The following is an 18,745-nucleotide window of genomic DNA, read 5'->3' as shown; positions in this document are numbered from 1 at the left end:
TAGGGTGGGACATGATACTTATCCCTATTAAACAAGCAAGCCCTATTAAATTATGTTTATTCGATGTGGCCCCTTACTTCAACTTGTTTAGGTTCTTCTGAACCCTGCCTCCATCATGCACAAACACATATCAGCAGACTATGTACATTTACCAAGTCACTGATAAAACTCTGACGAGCACAGAGCCAGAGCACTGGGGCACCCCGCAGAAACCTCTCTTCTGGGGGTTATTAACTCTTTAATCACTACTTTGGGATTCTACTATATGTGCTGTCGATGAACTCATTTGGACTCTTTTTACTGGCCACCATCAGTCACACAGTTGATGTTCTCAATCAAATCCCTCAGATTTATTTTTCACACAAACTACTCTGTATCTCCACCTCTCCCATCTTGTTCTCACTAAGGTGGTTTTTAAAAACTAAGTAGAGGGGCAGCAAGGTGGTGCAGTGGATAGAGCACCAGCCCTGGAGAAATGGAGGGACTGAATTCAGATCCAGCCTCTCACACATAACACTCCCTAGCTGTGTGACTCTGGGGCAAGTCATTTGATCCCAATTGCCTCACCAAAAAAAAAAATAATAAATAAATGAAATAAATAAAAAATAAAAATAAATAAATAAATAAGTAGAGAATATATAATTTAGCTCTTTAATTTCGTCTTTTTTTTTTATTTGACCCATCATACTAGGCTGTGAGATCTTTTTGTAACCTGACTTTGCAAGATATCCTTGCAAGCTTCGTGTTACCTGCAATCTGGCAAGCCTTCCTTCTATGGCCTCATTCAAATCAAGGATGAAAATGTTGAACTGCACGGGGCTAAGGGCATGGAGTACTCTACTAGAGATCTCTCTCCAAGTTAACAACCAGCCATTAGTAGCTGTCTCCTGTGGGTCCAGCTATCCAACCAACTCTGAATGGACCTAAACATCCTATCAACTAGAACATATATCTCCATCCTATCTACAAGGATAGCATAGGAGACTTCTAGAAATAAACTATCACCGCATTCCTCTGATCTGGCCATCTAGGAACTCCATCCAAAAATGAAATGAGATTCATCCTCTGGCATAACCTGTTCTCTGGGATCACTGCTTCCTTTTCTAGATGTCTACTAACCATCCCTTTAATATTTGTTTTTATAATATCTGTGATTTCATTGGTGTAGGGAATTCCTGGAAAGGAACTTCTTCTACCAACACAGACTGACAACTTCTCCACATCTTAAACCCTTTGTAGTTTGCCTAGAAGATTAAGAGGTCAAGTGACTTGCCCAGGGTCACACAGCCCATGTGTGTCAGTGATAGCACTTAAACTCAGGCCTTCCTGACCGTGAAGTGAGACTCCCTATCTGCTGTTCCCCACTGCTCTTTAATAATATCTTCTAAAAATTTTGGCAGAGAAACAAGTACAGATCTCTGTCCTAAAATTTACAGATGCAAAATTCTTTCATTTTTTTGAAAATTGGGACAAATTTTCCTTTCTCCAGTCTTACATAAGTGGCACCTATCCTGATCTCCACTACCTTGAAAAGATCACTGGTAATAGCTCAGCCATCAATTTCGCTAGTTCTTTCAGCCCTCAAGGATGTGACCCCCAGATTGATGACCTGAGTTCATCAATGAAAGCTAAGTGTTCTCTTTTTGTTCAGTCATTTTTCAGCCATGTCTAACTCCTCATGACCCCATTTAGGGTTTTCTGGGCAGAGATACTGGAGTGGTTTGCCATTTCCTCGGATGAGGAAACTGAGGCAAAGAGGGTCGAGTGACTTGCCCAGGGTCACACAGCTAGGAAGTATCTGAGGCCAGATTTGAACTTCAGAAGATGAGTCTTCCTGACTCCAGGCCTGGCACTCTATCCCGTGCGCTACCTTGCTGCTACCTCACTGCCCAAGTGCTCTCTTTTATCTTACATTATTTGAATTTCAACTTTCTCTCTCAGTTCCTTTTGTTCCACCTTTCTCAGACCAAAGATAAAGAAAAAAACAGAGATGAAATAAGAGTTGCGTGTAACAGTGAACCCAGAGGAGCTGGTTCATTTCTTGACTCTTCTGCTGACTTCATCTGTGACCTTGGGCAAGGCCTTTCCCGGAGTCTTCCTTAGATTTCTCATGTGAAATGGGCCTAACAATCCTCGTAAGTGCGCCCCTTTAAACGCTAGCTATAATTATGATTGGAAAGTGAGGAGGTTGGAACAGATGGTCCCCAAATTCCCTTCTACCTATACAGCTTCATGATTCTATGCTGATGAGCTAGGAAAGAAGCTTCTCCCTCTCATCCTTTGCAGTCCTCCCATCCTCCCTGAGTAGCAGCCCTTTCCTTTTAATTTGTTCCTCGTCCGTGAGTGTCACTGAAAAAAAAATTGCCAAAAGGTTTGTTGTCCATGACTGACATGGAAATGTTTGGCACGACTGCATATATATACCAATATTGCTTTCCTTCTCAATGCAGGGGGAGGGGAGGAAGTAGGGAGAGAATTTGGAATTCAAAAATGAAATTTTTTTTTAAAAGTGATAAAAATTGTTTTTACATGTAATAAGGAAAAAGAAAAACAAAACATTAAATTAATTTTTAAAAGAATGTTCATTGTCCTTAGGATTCATCAGACAAGCCTCAGCTCATTCTGTGCATTGGTACTGCTGACACTTCCTACTTTGTATTCATCCTCAGTTTTCCAGCCTGGTTTCCATCTTCTCTGTATCTTTTAAAAAATCTGAGTCCATCAATTAATTCCCTATGCGTTCATAGGAACCTCTTTAGGAAGTTCCTCTACTTTCTGTTTCATGAGAAATATTTCTGCTTGAATCTTCACAATTTCATGAGATCTATAGATTTAGAACTACAAGTAAGGAATCTTAGAGGTCATCGAATCCAACTTCTTCTTTGTACAGATGAGGAAACTAAACCTTAGAGAGGACGAATGACTTGCCCAAAAGGTCACATAGCTAGAAATCTGAGTCAGGATTGGAACTCAGGTTTTCCTGACTCTTAACCCAGTGCTCTATCTACTACACTACTCAGCTGCCTCAATTCTAGAGATTTTCCCATCCTTCTTGGGCCCATTTCCCCTGTAAAATATTAAGCCAATATATCCTACTTGCCCTTTTTGCTAAACATTTTTAAGTATGCTTTTCCAAAATCTAACATGCGTCTCAGGCTATGCCCATCATTTGCCAAAGTTCTGGTCATCTCTACATCAGTAGGCATTTCCATTTTGTTGGTCAGAATCAGATAACTAATGGCAGCTCTCCTTATCAAATCCTCTACTTTCTGTAGAATGAAACTGTCCTGGTTTTGGAAGAGAGAAAGAGAAACCCTGCAACTATCCAGAGCACTGGAGTTCCCCCATCAGGACTATATCATGTCTACATGCCAGGTTTATGATCTAATTCTTCCTTCTGCCCAGGAGGTCTGTAGCATACTATCAGATATAGCATACTATCAGACAAAACTTCTGTTTTCCCCCTGTCTTATATGGTTTCGTAGGCAGGATAATAGATAGAAGACTAGACCTGGAGTCAAGACCAAATTTCAAATCCTACATGAGATACTAACTGGACCAAGTCACTTAACCTCTCTAAGACTCAATTTCCTCATCAGCAAGATAGGTATAGCAACAGCACCTACCTCACAGAACTGCTGTGAAGATCAAATGAGATATAAACATGTAACATAGGTAAAGAGCAGCTAGGTGGTGCAGTGGATAGAGCACCAGGCCTGAAGTCAGGAAGATCTGAGTTCAAATCCAGTCTCAGACATTTACTAGCTGTGTGACCCTGGGCAAGTCACTCAACCTTGTTTGCCTCAGTTTCCTCATCTGTAAAATGAGCTGGAGAAGGAAATGATCTTTGCTAAGAAAACCCAACAACACAGGCAAAATGTTTTATAAACTGTAAAGTGCAATATAATTACCAGCTATTAAAGTTGTTAGGCAAATAATCTGCAAACCTTAAAACACTTCAAAAATGGGAACCATTGCAGAGAGGACCACGAGTAGAAGATGCGAGATGGTAGATTCTTATTCAGTTACAGGTTGGGCAGTAACCTCCTCTCTCCAGGTATCCAACTCTGTGATTCTGTAGAATGCCTCCCCCTCAGCCTCCAGCTGACCACACCTGAAACGACATACCTGTCCAGGTAGTTCACTATGTTGGGGTTCTTGTTTTCCCTCATGACCAGGATCTCATTAATGATTAGCTCCTTCTTGGGCTGCTGTTGTAAGTTCATCTGCTTGATGGCCACCTGAACACAGAGAAAGGTCAAAGTCACTTTTAAAGGCCAGCAACAGGGACCTAGCAGGAAGCCCACCTCACTCACAGCCAAGGAATCGGTGCTGTCCAGTGTGTCTGGCCTGTCAGACATCACAACCAAACCCAAAGTATAGGAAGATGCTGCTTATTAGGTTGCTGTAACATTGCTACCCTCTCCCCAAAGCCAGAACATGTGTCCTGCTCAGAAATTGGACTCTTTACCCAAGGTCACCCATGTACTAAGTGCCAGAAATGAGGACACCCTTGCAGTCTGACAGAAGAAATGGTCTTGAGGTCAGAGGACTTGGGTTCTGGTTCTGACATAGCTGAGCTGTGTGACTCCAGGCAAATCCCTGATAACTTTTTGGCAGACTTAGTTCCTTCACCTTTAAATGGACAACGGAGATACTTGGATGACTTCTCCCAAGGGGCCACAGACCGTGGAGGTCATCTTGTCCCATGCCCTCAGTTAACAAAGAAGGAAACCAAGGCCTGGAGAGAGAAGTGATTGTCCAAGCTCACACACATAAGTAAGTGATAGAGCCAGAATCTGAACCATTTTTGTGGCTGCAAATCCAATGTCCCTACTACCATACACCTCGCTACCTCTTCTACAACATCAGGAAGACAGTGCTTTATATGACTTCTCGTGCCATAGAGCCAAGAGCTTTAAATACTGGGACTCCTCCTGGGACAGATCAAGGCAGCTAGGTGGTGAAGCAGATATAGTCCTGGGCCAGAAGTTGAGAAGACCCAAGTTCAAATCTAGCCTTGGAGATTTACTAGCCCTGGGACCTAGGGCAAATCACTTAACCTGTCTCAGTCTCAGTTTCTCCATCTGTAAAATGAGGATAATGATAGCACCTTCCTCCCAGGGTTATTGTGAGGACAGAATGAGATAGTATTTGCAAAGCACTGGGCAAACCTAACTATATAAATGCTGTTATTATTACTGTCAATCCCATTAGGTATGAATATAAAATCTTTTATATATGTATGCATGTGTGTACATATACACATGCACACATATAATATACACATATGTATGATATATGTGTATGCATAACATATATATTGTATTATATGTATGCCGATTTTTTTGTTGGAAATGGAAAGACCAAATTCGAAACTTAGTTTATAAGCTCCTTGAGGGCAAAAATAATGCTTATGCAGTTCTCTATTTCCCATATTAAATCCTGGGCCCTGTATACTACAGGTACTTAAAAAGGATTTGTTGAAAAACAATTAAAACTGAATTCTAGAAAAGTTCAATGATCAAGCCTGGCCCCAAAGAAGAGAAATGAGGGGGCAGCTAGGTGGTGCAGTGGATAGAGCACTGGCCTTGGAGTTAGGAGGACCCGAGTTCAAATCCGGCCTCAGACATATAACACTTCCTAGCTGTGTGACTCTGGGCAAGTCACTTAACCCCAACTGCCTCACTAAAAAAAAAAAAGAGAAATGAGAAGGTATCACCTGGCATTCTTGGAAGAGGACTGGGGGTATGGGTGCTAGAAGGTCAGGCTTTTATTTTTTTTTTTACATGTGTTTAGTTTTACATTTCTTTTTTTTCTTTTTCCTATTTTTAGAATTTTTTGATCTAAGGGATGGCTCTCTGGAAAAGGGAGAAGAATACATTTAGGGAATAAGTAATGTAAAAGGGTCTAGAGCAGGGGTGGGGTACCTGTGGCCTCAAGGCCACATGTGGCCTTCTAGGTCCTTGGGTGCGGCCTTTTGACTGAGTCCAAATTTTAGAGAATAAATCCTTTTTATTAAGGGGATTTGTTTTGTGAAGTTTGGAATCAGTCAAAGGGTCGCACTTGAGAACCTAGAGGGTCACATGTGGCCTCAAAACCCCAGGTTCCCCATCTCCGATCTAGAGGACAAAAAAACACAAAGGATAAACAAGAACAGAAAAAGGTCTTAAAGATCATCTAGTCCCTCCTCCTCCCTATCTACCTCCCCATCACCCCCCCTCTCCCCCACTCTTCTCTCTCCCTCGTTCTCTCCTTCCCTTCCTCTCTCATCTCCCTCTATCCTCCTATCTCTCTCCCTCTCTCTCTTCTCTCTCTCCCCCCTCCTTTCTCTCCCTCTCTTCTTCTCCCTTTCTCTCTTCCTCTCCCCTTCTCACTCTCTCCCTTTCCTTTCCCCTCTCTCTCTACTTCCTCTAGAAGAAATACATGACAAAAGAGAGTGACTTGGCCAGATCACAAAGCTAGTAAGTGGTAAAGTTGGGGGACCTAGAATTGAGGCTTCTAGAAAGGCAACTAGTGGGAGAAATAATGTTGGGCCTAGAGTTAGAAAGCTCAAATCTGGCCTCGGACACTTACTAGCTAGGTAACCTTGAGCTAGTCACTTAGCCTTTCTCTGACTCAGTTTCCTCAACTATAAAATGTGGATTTTATACCTACTTTCCAGGGCTGTTGAGAGGATCAAATGAGATAATATTTGTAAAATGCTTAGCACAGTGCCTGGCATATAGTAGACATTTAATCCTTCCTTCCACTCTAAGGTCAATGACCAATGTATTGCTGCATGCTCAACTCCAAAATGCAATGATGTGTTCATGTCTTAGCACCCCTGCTAGACTGAAAGCTCACTGAGGGCAGACATCATACCCTACTCATCTTTGCAACCCTAGCCCCTAGCTCAGGGCCCTGTGCTTAATAAAGGATTGTTGAGCTGAACATAACTGGAAACTCAGCCAAACTTTCATCTGGAAACCTTTAATAAATGTCCACTATGTACAAGATATTTCATACTGAGAAACATGGGTTCTTGGTTTAGGCAAATAGGTGGAGTGGTAGATAAAGCGCTGCACGTGGAGTCAGGAAAACCTGAGTTCAAACCTGGCCTCAGACACTTCAGAGCTGTGTAACCCTGAGCAAGTCACTTAATCTCTGCCTGTCTCAGTTTCCTCATCCGCAAAAAGGGAATAATAATAACACCTCCATCCCAGGGCTGTTATGAGGACTAAATGAGATAACACTTGTCAAGTTCTTCGTAAACATAAATGCTAGCTATCATTACTGTTGTTATTGCTATTATTATGAATGAAAGAGAAAAACGACCCTATTTGAAGTTCAAACGATGCCTCAATCTGTTCCTGTGTGACACCAGACACACACTCTCATCATCACTACAATGAGGCGGCTAAATTAGACTAGATGGCATCCAGGGCCCCTCACAGTTTTACATTACGATCTTTCGTCCTAAGAAAAGCAATGCCACCCTGCCTGTGGTTTCCTTCCTCCTAATGACATCCAATAGCTCCCACCTCCCAGACCAATCTTGGGGCATTGCACTTCCATCCATTATTCAGAACAGCAGATGCCTGCGTGCTGACAGCCCGATCAAAGATCCATAATCCCCGATGACAGAAAGCAGCCCTTCCTGAGACTCTGCATTAGCCGTCCTAATGGGACAACGTCCATTCACAGCTTATGACCACAGATAACACGGGCATATATCACTTCCAGCTTCTCTTCCTGCCTCCCACACAACAGGGCCTCTTGGGCCTTCCAGGAACCCCAGGTCTGGAGCTGTTCTTCCACAAAGACACAGGGAACATGGATCAGGGGACCCAACAGTCATGGATGACTGTAGTGCTAATTTCTATAAAATTAGTTTCCCTTAGAAAGCTACATATTTTATTTTATGCATTTAAAAGACATTATCCTGAAAAGGAGCCCATTGGCTTCACCAGACTGCCATGAGGGTCCAATAACAAAACAATATCAACAGAACAAGTTAGGAACCTTTCACCTACACAACCCCTGGCTTCCTTGAAAGCTTAGCTCACGCTTCTTGTTGCTGTGGGTTGATCATGTCCAACGCTTCATGACCCCATGAACCACAGCACGCCAATACTGGCCATGGGGTTTTCCTGGCAAAGACACTGGAGTGGTTTACCATTTCCTTCTCCAGTGGATTAAGGCAAACAGAGGTTAAGTGACTTTCCCAGGGTCATTCAGCTAGTAAGTGACTGAGGCTGGAGTTGAACTAAGGTCTTCCTGACTCCAGGCTCACCACTCTAGAAACCACTGTGCCACGTAGGTTAGTTCATGCACCAGCTCCTACAGGTAGACTTTCCAAATTCCCTTAGGTATTGCTCTCTCCCCTCAGATAATCATGTGTTTACTTATCCATTTCCTTGTTGTATCCACCCCAACCGAACGAGAGCCCCTTGAGCACAAGAGCCATTTTTTCTTATTTTGTCTTGTATCCTTGGTGTCTAAGCAAGGTTCCTTGAATGCAGTAGGTGCCTAATAAATGTATGCTTGCTCAAACTGAATGGGAAGAGACTATATGAAACAGAATCTTTGGGCTAGAATGGACCTCAAAATTACATAACCAAAGGATATTTGAATATAGAATGAAAGAATCTAAAACATAGAGTGTTATGTGTTCACCATTGTGCTCCCACTCCTATCTTGACCTGGAAGATCCCTCCATCCCTGCAGGCTTCTCAGGCTGTAGTCCCTTCTTCTGATTTGTTGTTCCCTCCCAGAGCCTCCATTTTACAGAAGGGTCGCGGGGGCCAGTCACATTCACACCTTCATTCCTCTGTGGATCCTGCTTCTGTCCCTCCAGACTTTTTCCCCCATGACCCACACAAGGTGCTTTTTTCCACCATGCCCCATCACCATGCTCCCTTCCTCTTCCCACCCAATTCAGCTTCCTTTTATATGTTGTCTTCCCGGCTAGAATGTAAGCTCCTTGTGGGCAGGAACTGCCTTTCTTTTTGTTTCTACTTGTTTCCCAAGCACTAAACACAATGTCTGGCACGTAGTGAGTGCTTACTAAGTGCTTGCTGACAACTCTATTTGGAAAGGACCTTACAAACTACATTGTCCAATTTCCTCATTTTACAATTAAGGAGACCGATGGAAAGTGACCTGCCCGAGACCCCATGGTGAACTTGCCGTCTTTACCTATTTCCCTGTGCTTAGGGTGCAGATGTGAATAGATGCTTTTACTCCACTCCACAGAAGTGGTTTTCACTACAATACAAATCTTGCTATAGGAAAAAAATATTTTGAGTAAGTAATAAGGCAATTCTACCAACCAGAGTTATGGTCCCAAAGATGGGATTAAAAAAAGACAGACAAAAACCATTACTGTCTCAAAAGTAGTTGTCAATGATTGACACTCACCTCCTGTCCAGTGGCCACATCCATTGCTGTGTATACTGTTCCTGAAGCTCTATAAATGAAGCAGAAAGGGAGAGAGAGAGAGAGAAACACAGGTATTTAATACGGACGAGATCACTTATTGACCTGAACTCCAAACTCATGCTTCTTCAAAATATCACCACTCAGACCCTTAGCAAGGAATGGGCTTATATTAGGTGATATATTTCAAGATTTCCCAGATTTAAAGAGATCTTGGGATATAAAACCTATGTGTCAGAGCTGGGAGGGACCTCAGAATGAATGCCAGAGATTGAAGAAACCTGCCTTGTCTTGTCCCGAGTCTTTATTTTACATATGAGAAAATGGAGACTCAGAAAGAGAAAGGAACTTGATCAAAGTTACACAGAGAATTAGACTTTCAAAAAAATCAAGTGCAAATTAAAAAAAAAAAAAGGCAAAGATGATCATTAGGTCAGGAACTGGGGAGACCTGCAATGGCAGGTTCAGGTATAGTTGAGGTCAGGAGTTCTTAACCTTTTTTGTCAAGGACTCCTTCTCAGACTAATGTTTTAAAATATATAAAAGAAAATATATAGAATTGCAAAGGAAATAAATTATGTTGAAATAGCTATCAATTTTTTTAAAAAGCAAGTTTATAGGCTTCAAGTTATGAACCTCTTTGATTTGGATATTGAAAGATGTCTGGTCACACCTATGATTTCACTGCTGCAAGAAACTCCCCTGATAAGAGTAAGAGCTAGCATTCAGATAGGTTTTTCGTTGTTTTTAAGGTTTTGGTTGTCCAATTACTTCATTCATGTCTTGTGATTCTTTTTGGGGTTTCCTTGACAGATACAGAAATGGTTTGCCATTTCCTTCTCCAGCTCATTTGACAGATGAGGAAACTGAGGCAAACAGGGTTAAGTGACTTGCCCAGGGTCACATAGCTAGTAAGTGTCTGAGGATGGATTTGAACTCAGATCTTTCTGATTCCAGGTCCGGCACCCTATCCACTGCACCACCTAAGTGCCCTACTTTTAAGGTTTACAAAGCTTTTAATGAATAGTATCACCTTCTATTATCACAACAACCCTAGGAGGTAGGTGTGCTAATTATCCCCATTTTACAAATACAGAAACTGACGCAGAAAGAGATTCAATGACTTGCCCAGGGTCACAGACCTAGTAAGTGAATGAGATTGGATTTGAACTCAGGTCTTCTTGAACCCAGGACCAATGCTCTATCCACTGGGTTACCTAAATGCCTCTACCTCCTAATGATGCAATTTCCTTTACCAGTGCAGATCAACAACTGATCTATAGTTCACAGTCTCAGAAGTCCTCTGGGTCACTGACAGCTTATATAATCAGGTATGATTTGAACCTAAGCCTTCCTGACTACAAAAACCAGCATGCCATGGTGCACCTCCATAACACACACAGACATGCATACACACTCACAATCAGTGACACATATGTATATACATTTATACATACATATGTGCATACACAGGCAGCCAGGTGGCACAGTGGATAGAGTATCAGACCTGGAGTCAGGAAGACTCATCTTCCCAAGTTCAAATCTGGCCTCAGACACTTGCTAGCTGTGTGACCCTGGGCAACTCACTTAACCCTGTTCGCCTCAGTTTCCTCCTCTGTAAAATGAGTTGGAGAAGGAAATGGCAAACCACTCCAGTATCTTTGCCAAGAAAACCCCAAATAGGGTCACAAAGAGTCAAGACATGCTGAGATGACTGAATAAATATGTATACATACACTCAGGCAAATTATATGTTGTTTCTACATGTGTATATAAATATATATGAAATATAATTATATATCAGATATATACATACCTGAAAAGCTACACACAATGAGCTATTCAAATCACACAGGGTTGTACAGGCAGAAAACAACCCTCTCACAAAGAGAAACATATTCTCAGAGTTATTTTGATACGCCATCAATGAGACTCTGTAAGGCGTGGCACTAGAATTAGATTCAGAGGATCTAGAAGGGGGGTAGGAAGAGCTCTAACATTCCATGTGCGCCCATCCTGTAGTTTAAGGCAGTATGTTCTAAAGTCCCTTCTAACTCAGAATATTTCATGGACCTATGATTGTATAGTGCAAACCAAGAAAATCCAAATTTTGTGCCAATAACCGAGACTCTTATTGGAATGTGTTTCTTTCCAGGGAGGGGGTGGGGTTGATGGTAGGAAAAAACCCAATTTGACAAATTCAAAAAAAAATTAAGTGCCCATGATGCATAAGGCATAATTTTGTGACCCTGCATCTTATAACCTTTACTTTTAGACAGTAACCTTTACTTTTCATTGAAAAATAGAAGAGTTCCAATTATGTACTATGGCAGGAGCTCTTTGGAGCCTATTTAAGATTACAAGGAATTTACAAGTATGCATTTTGGCCTGAAAATTACAGTAATCAGGGTCACAGAACCATAGACAGACTTTTGCTGTGGGGCATAAACCCCATGAATCTGGAGCTAACTCAAGATTCTACAGTCTCCTATCAAGATGACCGACTACACAGGCCTCGTCCTAAGGACAGTACATGCCCCGCCCCCTCACCCCATGAGGCCCAGCCATGGTCTAGGACCATGGTTAGTTGACAATGAATGCCCCAAAGGCTGCCTAGACCCACAAGCCACTACAGAATGCTCTCACTCTCTCCCTCCCTTCTCCGAGAGAGAGAGAGACAGACAGACAGACAGACAGACAGACAGACAGACAGACAGACATACAATTAGCCTTCAGTCTCTAGGACTTTTAAAAAAAAAAAAAGCCACCCACAGACAAAAAGCTGGGCTGTGGGTGTAAAAGAAATCAGAGCCTGAGCAGTGAGAGAATTCTAATACATAATAGATCTGAGTGGGCCAAGCACCGGAGAGCAATCCATCATTTCGTCACAGAGGTCCACAGAGTGGGCACATCAGGTACACCCTGGGATTGTCACACATCCTCATGAACACCTCTATCCATCACAAAGATGACACAAGAAAAAGACAGGACCAATCACTTGGATCACTGGCTGGAAGCAGGGCCAACACGCTCCCTGCTACGCTCTCCCAGCTTGGGCCAGATGCCTTCCCAATCTCACTCTCCATATTACATCTTCTCACAACCCCAAGACCAGTCTTGACCTACCATGAAATCACTCCAACATCATCCCCTTTCTGCTGTCTTTGCACGTGAGGGGTTCAGACCAGTGATTTCATGGTTGGAGGACACTCCCTCTGCCAGTGCAGACCAGAAACTATGGAGCAACTTTAATCCCTAGAGATCTGTCTGGGGCACTAAGAGGTTCAGTGACTAAGCTGAGTCCAAGGTCACAATGGCAGATCTACGTCAGACCCAGGAGTCGTCGTGACACCAAAGATGGTTCTATCCACTACCCCAGATTGCCTCTGTGACTTATCATTTAGGACAGATTCAGGGCATTTGAAGGCTAGGGAACTCTCGACACTGCAAAGTCACGCCAGCCCCCTGGCCCCCAAGCTCTGGGTAAAGAGCAGGAATGCTTACACAGCACTTTGTATTTCTTTAATGCAGTTATCCTGTGATCTTCTGCATTACAGCTATCTGCAATGGGATATTATCCATCTGATTGAGGGGTTCCTAACCTTTTCTGTGTCATGGACCCCTTGCAGTCAGGGCAAGCCTATGGACTCCTTCTCAGAATAATGTCTTAAGTACTTATTTTACAAAAAGAAAATTGAGAACCAGAAAGGAAATGGAAGTTGACCAAGGACACACAGAGAGTTGGTAGCCAAGTCACACTTTTAAAAATAAATAAATAAGGGGCAGGTAGGTGGATAGAGCACCGGCCCTGAAGTCAGGAGGACCTGAGTTCAAATCCAGCCTCAGAGCAAACACTTGACACGTGCTAGCTGTGTGACCCTGGGCAAGTCACTTAACCTCAATTGCCAAGGAAAGAAAGAGGGGAGAGGAGGGGAGGGGAGGGGAGGGGATTCACACCTATATCTGTATAAATGTATCCAAACTTAATTGTAGCCTTAGGGGGAGAGGAGGAGGAAGGAGGGAAAAAGAATAAAGTAAAAAGCTAAAAAATACACAGCAGAGAACAAAAGAAAACTAACAAGAAAGCAAAGAAAAGGTTGACAGCTCTCAACACAACAGTCTTTATTATATAGGCTTTCTTGAAATGGAAATTTATTGCTATATATTTTGAATCCTCTCTTACACTCTGCTATGTACGTGACATGCTTTTTTTTCTTTTCTTATTTTGTATTTAAGTTTCAAAATTTTAGTTTATAATGTTTCTTTTTCTTATTGTATATTTAAATTTCACTAATAAAAAAAAAATCACCCAATCTACCTGAATATACATGCCCTGAGGACAATCTGGCTGTACCTCCCCCAGAACTGAGCACAGGGCCTGAGTTACAGAGACCATAGCAGGTCCCTGATGAAGGCTGTTTTGCCTCAGATTTATTTCTTGGATTGACTTATAATTTTTGACTCTTTTCACAGGATTCATAATAATAACAACAACAATTGACATTTAAGGTCTCCAAGCACTTTACACAGATCCTTGATCCTCCCAACAACTCTGTGAGTTCAATGATCTAGACGTGGAAACTGAGGCTGAGGTTAAAATGACTCGCCTGCAGTCCCTCCTCTTCCAAGAAGCCTTTCCTGGACCCTTCACCCCTCTGATGGTCTCCATTTGTGTACTGTAATGACAGACAAGCAGGTGGAGGGAGACAGACGGAGCAGAAGGCCAGGGGAGGCTGAGTTTTGTACAGGTAAAAGAGCAAGGAGATGGGCCGCAGTGAAGCAAAAGGTATGGGCTGGGGGATGAGGGATGGAGAATGGTACAAAAGAACCCTGCTGTTGGAAACAGAGGACCTGAGTTCAAATTCTGGCTCTGCTGCTTAATACCTGTGTGACTATGGGCAGGTCACTTACTGTCTCTGAGCCTCAGTTTCCTTTATTGGTAAAAATGAGATTGGAAAGTAAAAAGGACAGAATAACTGCAAAGCAGTCAAAAGTGAATGTTAATAAAATTACAAAGAACAAACACAGCACCACAGAAGAGATATGAGAAGACACTTCTTCCCACTCCTTTGCAGAGGTGGGAGAACCATGGGCATGGAACATTGCATGTATTCTCAGATTTTTTTCAATGTATTCAGTGCTTTTGCTGATTTTTCTTTTAAAAAATGTTCTTTGTTATATGGATTTGCCCTCTGTTGGGGGAAGGAGGAAGGAGAAAGCAGAAATTTAGGCTTTATAAAAACAAAAGATAAAAAAAAACATTTTTTAAGTGAGCGGGTAGGGTTAAGGTCCTCTGAGGTCTCTTCCGACTCTTACTCTCTGATCTAATGATATATGAGCCTATGATTACTAGCTAAGGTAACCACAGACAAGTTTTTGCATCTGTAAAATGGGGATAATAAATAATGCTTCAGGAAGAATCAACTAGCAGCACCACCCCTACTGAGCTCCATCAAGTCCCCTCCCTCCTCTGAGATTTCACAGTACTCGGTCCTCCCTGTATACAGGTATCACTTTTTTTTTTTTTTAAAGGCAATTGGGGTTAAGTGACTAGCCCAGGGCCACACAGCTAGTATCTGAGGCTGGATTTGAACTCAGATTCTTCTGACTCCAGGGCTGGTGCTCTATCTACTGCACCACTTAGCTGCCCCCACAAGTATCACTTTTTAAATCCATACTAATAAGCAAAAGCACTCTATAAAATCTCTCCTCCTGGACTTTCTCTATAATGCTCCATCAACCTCACACCCAGGAAGCTCCCTCCACTATTGGACCAGTACCCACCACTCTGCGGTCTCTCCCTCTGATTGACTGGTTCCACCCAGAAGCTTCATTTTGAGGAGGGGTCCAGCCAGGCCAGCCGTGTCTCCACTTCCCTCCAGGCTCCATTCCTGACTTTCCTGGGCTTTCTCTAAAACCTGCTAATTTCATCTCTTCTCCCCAGAAGTCTTCAGAGGAATTACATTTATTTTGAAATCCTAGTGTTGCTGTTGATGGCGATGATGACAGCTAGCATTTCTATAGCACTTTCTTTGTGCCAGGCACTGTGCTAAGTAATTTACTAATAAATTTCTAAAATTAAAAAAGTTACTAATGTAACTAGACCAACTAAAAGAATACTTATCTCATTGGATCCTCACAAAACCCCTGGGAGGTGGGTGCTATCCATTTTACAATTGAAGAAACTGAGGCAAATAGAAGTTAAGTGAATTAAGGATAAAAACCACATTTTATTTATATTTGTACTTTTCCTGTTACCTGGCATGGGCAAGGCTCAGTAGATAGCAAGAGAATTACACCAACAACTCTTATTTCTATAATTTTTTTAATGTATCTTAAGGCACTTGTTCACTTCAGAGCCATGTGTGGGCTGTTGGTTTTTAGCTGTTTTCAGTCATGTCCAACTCTTCATGACCCCTTTTTGGGGTTTTCTTGGCAAAGATACTGGAGTGGCTTGCCATTTTCTTCTCCAGCTCATTTTACAGATGAGGAAACTGAGGCAAACAGATTCAATTAAGTCATTCCTTTGGGGTAAGCACTGTCTGGTGGAGGAATTAACAGCTCCCATTTCTAGAGTGATTTAAGGTTTGCAAAGGGGTGATGACAACCCTGTGGTAGGGAGTGCATTATTGTTATTCCTTTTTATAAATAAGGAAACTAAGGCTAGATGGGGTAAGGTGCATGCTCAAAGTCACACAGATAATAATACAGCCAAGATTTAAAGACTAAGACCAGTGATCTGGAAAGGACACTCGGTGGATGAGTGAATGAATGAATACGAAAAAGCATTTATTAAACACTATGGGCCAAGTACTGTGATAACCGGAAAAGCAAGACAGCTCCTGTTTTCATTTTAAATGGAAATTACACCTAAAAGAAAATTCATCTACAGGATAAAGAGAAAGGCATAGGAATCCTAAGGATGCAGTGGAGGGGGCAGATGGCAAAGCCCAGGGGTCCTTAGGGGTTACAGTAGGTCGGACGACAGCGCCAGGAAATAGATGTAGGGCAGATGGTGAGACCTGGGGATCCTCCATATCACTGCAAAGAATAGAACTGGTGATTCCCACCTCATCCAAACCCTGTGAATAGAGGGCCAGGGGGGAAGGAGGCAGGGGAAGGCAGTGATGGCTGGGATTCCCACCAGGCCTTCCTGTATGGGTTCTGGGAAAGCTGGGGGTAGGGGTGGAGGAAAGGCAACAGAAGATGCTAGCATGCTAGCAGGTCTTCCGGTCTCTCACTTGCCCCAGATTAGAAAACAAGGTATATAAAGTAACAGCAACAACAGACAACAGTACTCATCTTTGCCTTTTAAATGTACAAAATGCTTTCCTCACAAAAACCCTGCGAGGCAGGTAGCACAAATACCATCATCCTATATTACAGAGAAGGAAACTAGAGGGTCCATAGAGCTGAAACAATTTGACCAAGGCCACAGAGCTAGTATGTGGCAGAAGCAGGATTTAAATTCAAACATTTTAACAGTCCAATAGTTCTTTCTACAGTACATTGTTGTTTTAGTCAGTTAATCGTGACCAACTCTTAGTGACCCCATTTGGGCTTTTCTTGGCAAAGACACTGGAATGGTTTGCCATTTCCTTCTCCAGCTCATTTTACAGATGAAGAAACTGAGGCAAAGAGGGCTAAATGACTTGATCAGGGTCATGCAGCTAGTAAGTGTCGAGGCCACATATGAACTCGGGTCCTCCTGACTCTAGTGGAGGTCCTCAAGCACAGACAGGATGACCACTTCTTAAGAAACACCATGGAGATTCCTGTGTAAGCTAAAGGCTGGACTAGAACCTTACAAGTCCCTTCGGAGTCTGGGGTCAAATATGTTAGCTGTCCTTCCTAGACCTAGTTGGCATGAATCGCATGCCAACCATATAAGCCTTCTTCAAATTTCCAAGGTCCCCACTGGCTCTAACACGCTCCCTTCTGTGTTCTAACAGGCTCCATTGTGAGGTCCCTCCCGGCTCTATGTTCCGACATCCTATGTCCTTTTTTCCTAACATTTAATAGGCTAGAATCCTTTCCCACTGACATCTCTACATCATTATAGAGCTCCTTCTAGGTTTGATATTCTATGAATCTGTGAAGATCTTTATTTATTTCTTTCCATGTGAATTTCACTTAGCTAACCTATAACCACCTGCTGCCAATGTAAATCCAAAAGGTTGTAAAGCCAAAACTACCCCTGGTGCCTGCTGTAACTGGCAGTCAGCCTTTTCTAAGCCACGTGCCGGAGTGGCAGCTAATCTTTGTTTCAATTGGCCGAGCTTCTGACTGTGCACGTGCGCATACACGTGCTCACGTGCGCATACATGTGCTCACATGCGCACAGACACACACACATATACACACGATCCTAGTATTTATATTTATACAACTTCCACTGGACTGTAACTGCTCCCTGGAGCCTTACGGAACAAGGCACATGCTTTAAAATGTTGAACAAGAGAGGGAAGGGAGTCAGCACCGAGCAGGAAGCATCCCTGGGAGGGCAGTAACCTTCATTTTAACTTAGGTTCTGACCTGCTGGGTGACTCTAGGAAGGTCAGTTCCCTTTTCTTGGTCTCCACTATCTTCACCAAAATGAGGGGAACCATTCTTGCCTTAAGCACCTCACAAGACTGTGGAGATTCAAGGAGATAATAAAAATACTATAAAAAATGCAAGAGGTTATGATTCATAGAAATAAGACAGGAAGAGAACGGTATAGTCTAAGTCCTGAGGAAATTAACTGCCAGCTGGGACCAATATTCTTCAGAAGCAATTTGACTCCATTACTACTAGTACTGTTATTACTATAACAACAACTACTAGTACAACTACTATTAATACTACTACCACCACTACTACAACCATGACTGCTGCTGCTGCTACTACTACAACTACTACTACTATTAACTGTTATAATTATAATTACTATTATATATTATATTACAACTTCTACCACCACCACTTTAACTAACTACAACTATGACTGTTACTAATACTACTACAACTACAATTACTACTAGTACTAACTACTTCCAACACAACTATTACTTCTACAACTGTGACTACTACTATGACTACAATTACTACTAGTACTAACTACTTCCAACACAACTATTACTTCTACAACTGTGACTACTACTACTAGTCACTACTACTACTATTATGGCTATGACTACTACTACTACTCCAATTACCATTTGACGATGAAGACGACTACTAGTACTACTACTATTACAACTATGATTATGACTATGACTACTACTACTAGTACTACTCTCGGTAGTACTTAAAATAAGAACTAAGTTTTCTATAGCACTTCAAA

General features: G+C 42.3%; 1 protein-coding gene across 5 annotated transcripts in view; it reads right to left on the bottom strand.

Annotated features, from left to right (window-relative positions):
* Positions 1-18,745, bottom strand: part of PAK1 (p21 (RAC1) activated kinase 1) — a 206,048-nt gene that overhangs the window by 16,276 nt on the left and 171,027 nt on the right. For all 5 annotated transcript variants that reach the window (XM_027848175.1, XM_027848173.1, XM_027848174.1 and 2 more), the window contains exons 9-10: positions 9,403-9,451; positions 4,129-4,241 (exon numbers count right to left, since the gene is read on the bottom strand). In XM_027848175.1, the coding sequence (XP_027703976.1) occupies positions 4,129-4,241; positions 9,403-9,451 (162 nt within the window). The remainder of the gene's footprint in view (positions 1-4,128; positions 4,242-9,402; positions 9,452-18,745) is intronic.

The sequence above is a fragment of the Vombatus ursinus genome, unplaced genomic scaffold (assembly GCF_900497805.2).
Source record: "Vombatus ursinus unplaced genomic scaffold, bare-nosed wombat genome assembly UNPS02005659.1, whole genome shotgun sequence".
NCBI lineage: Eukaryota > Metazoa > Chordata > Mammalia > Diprotodontia > Vombatidae > Vombatus > Vombatus ursinus.
Note: the sequence above shows the minus strand (reverse complement) of the source record. Positions and strands in the feature narration are given on the sequence as shown.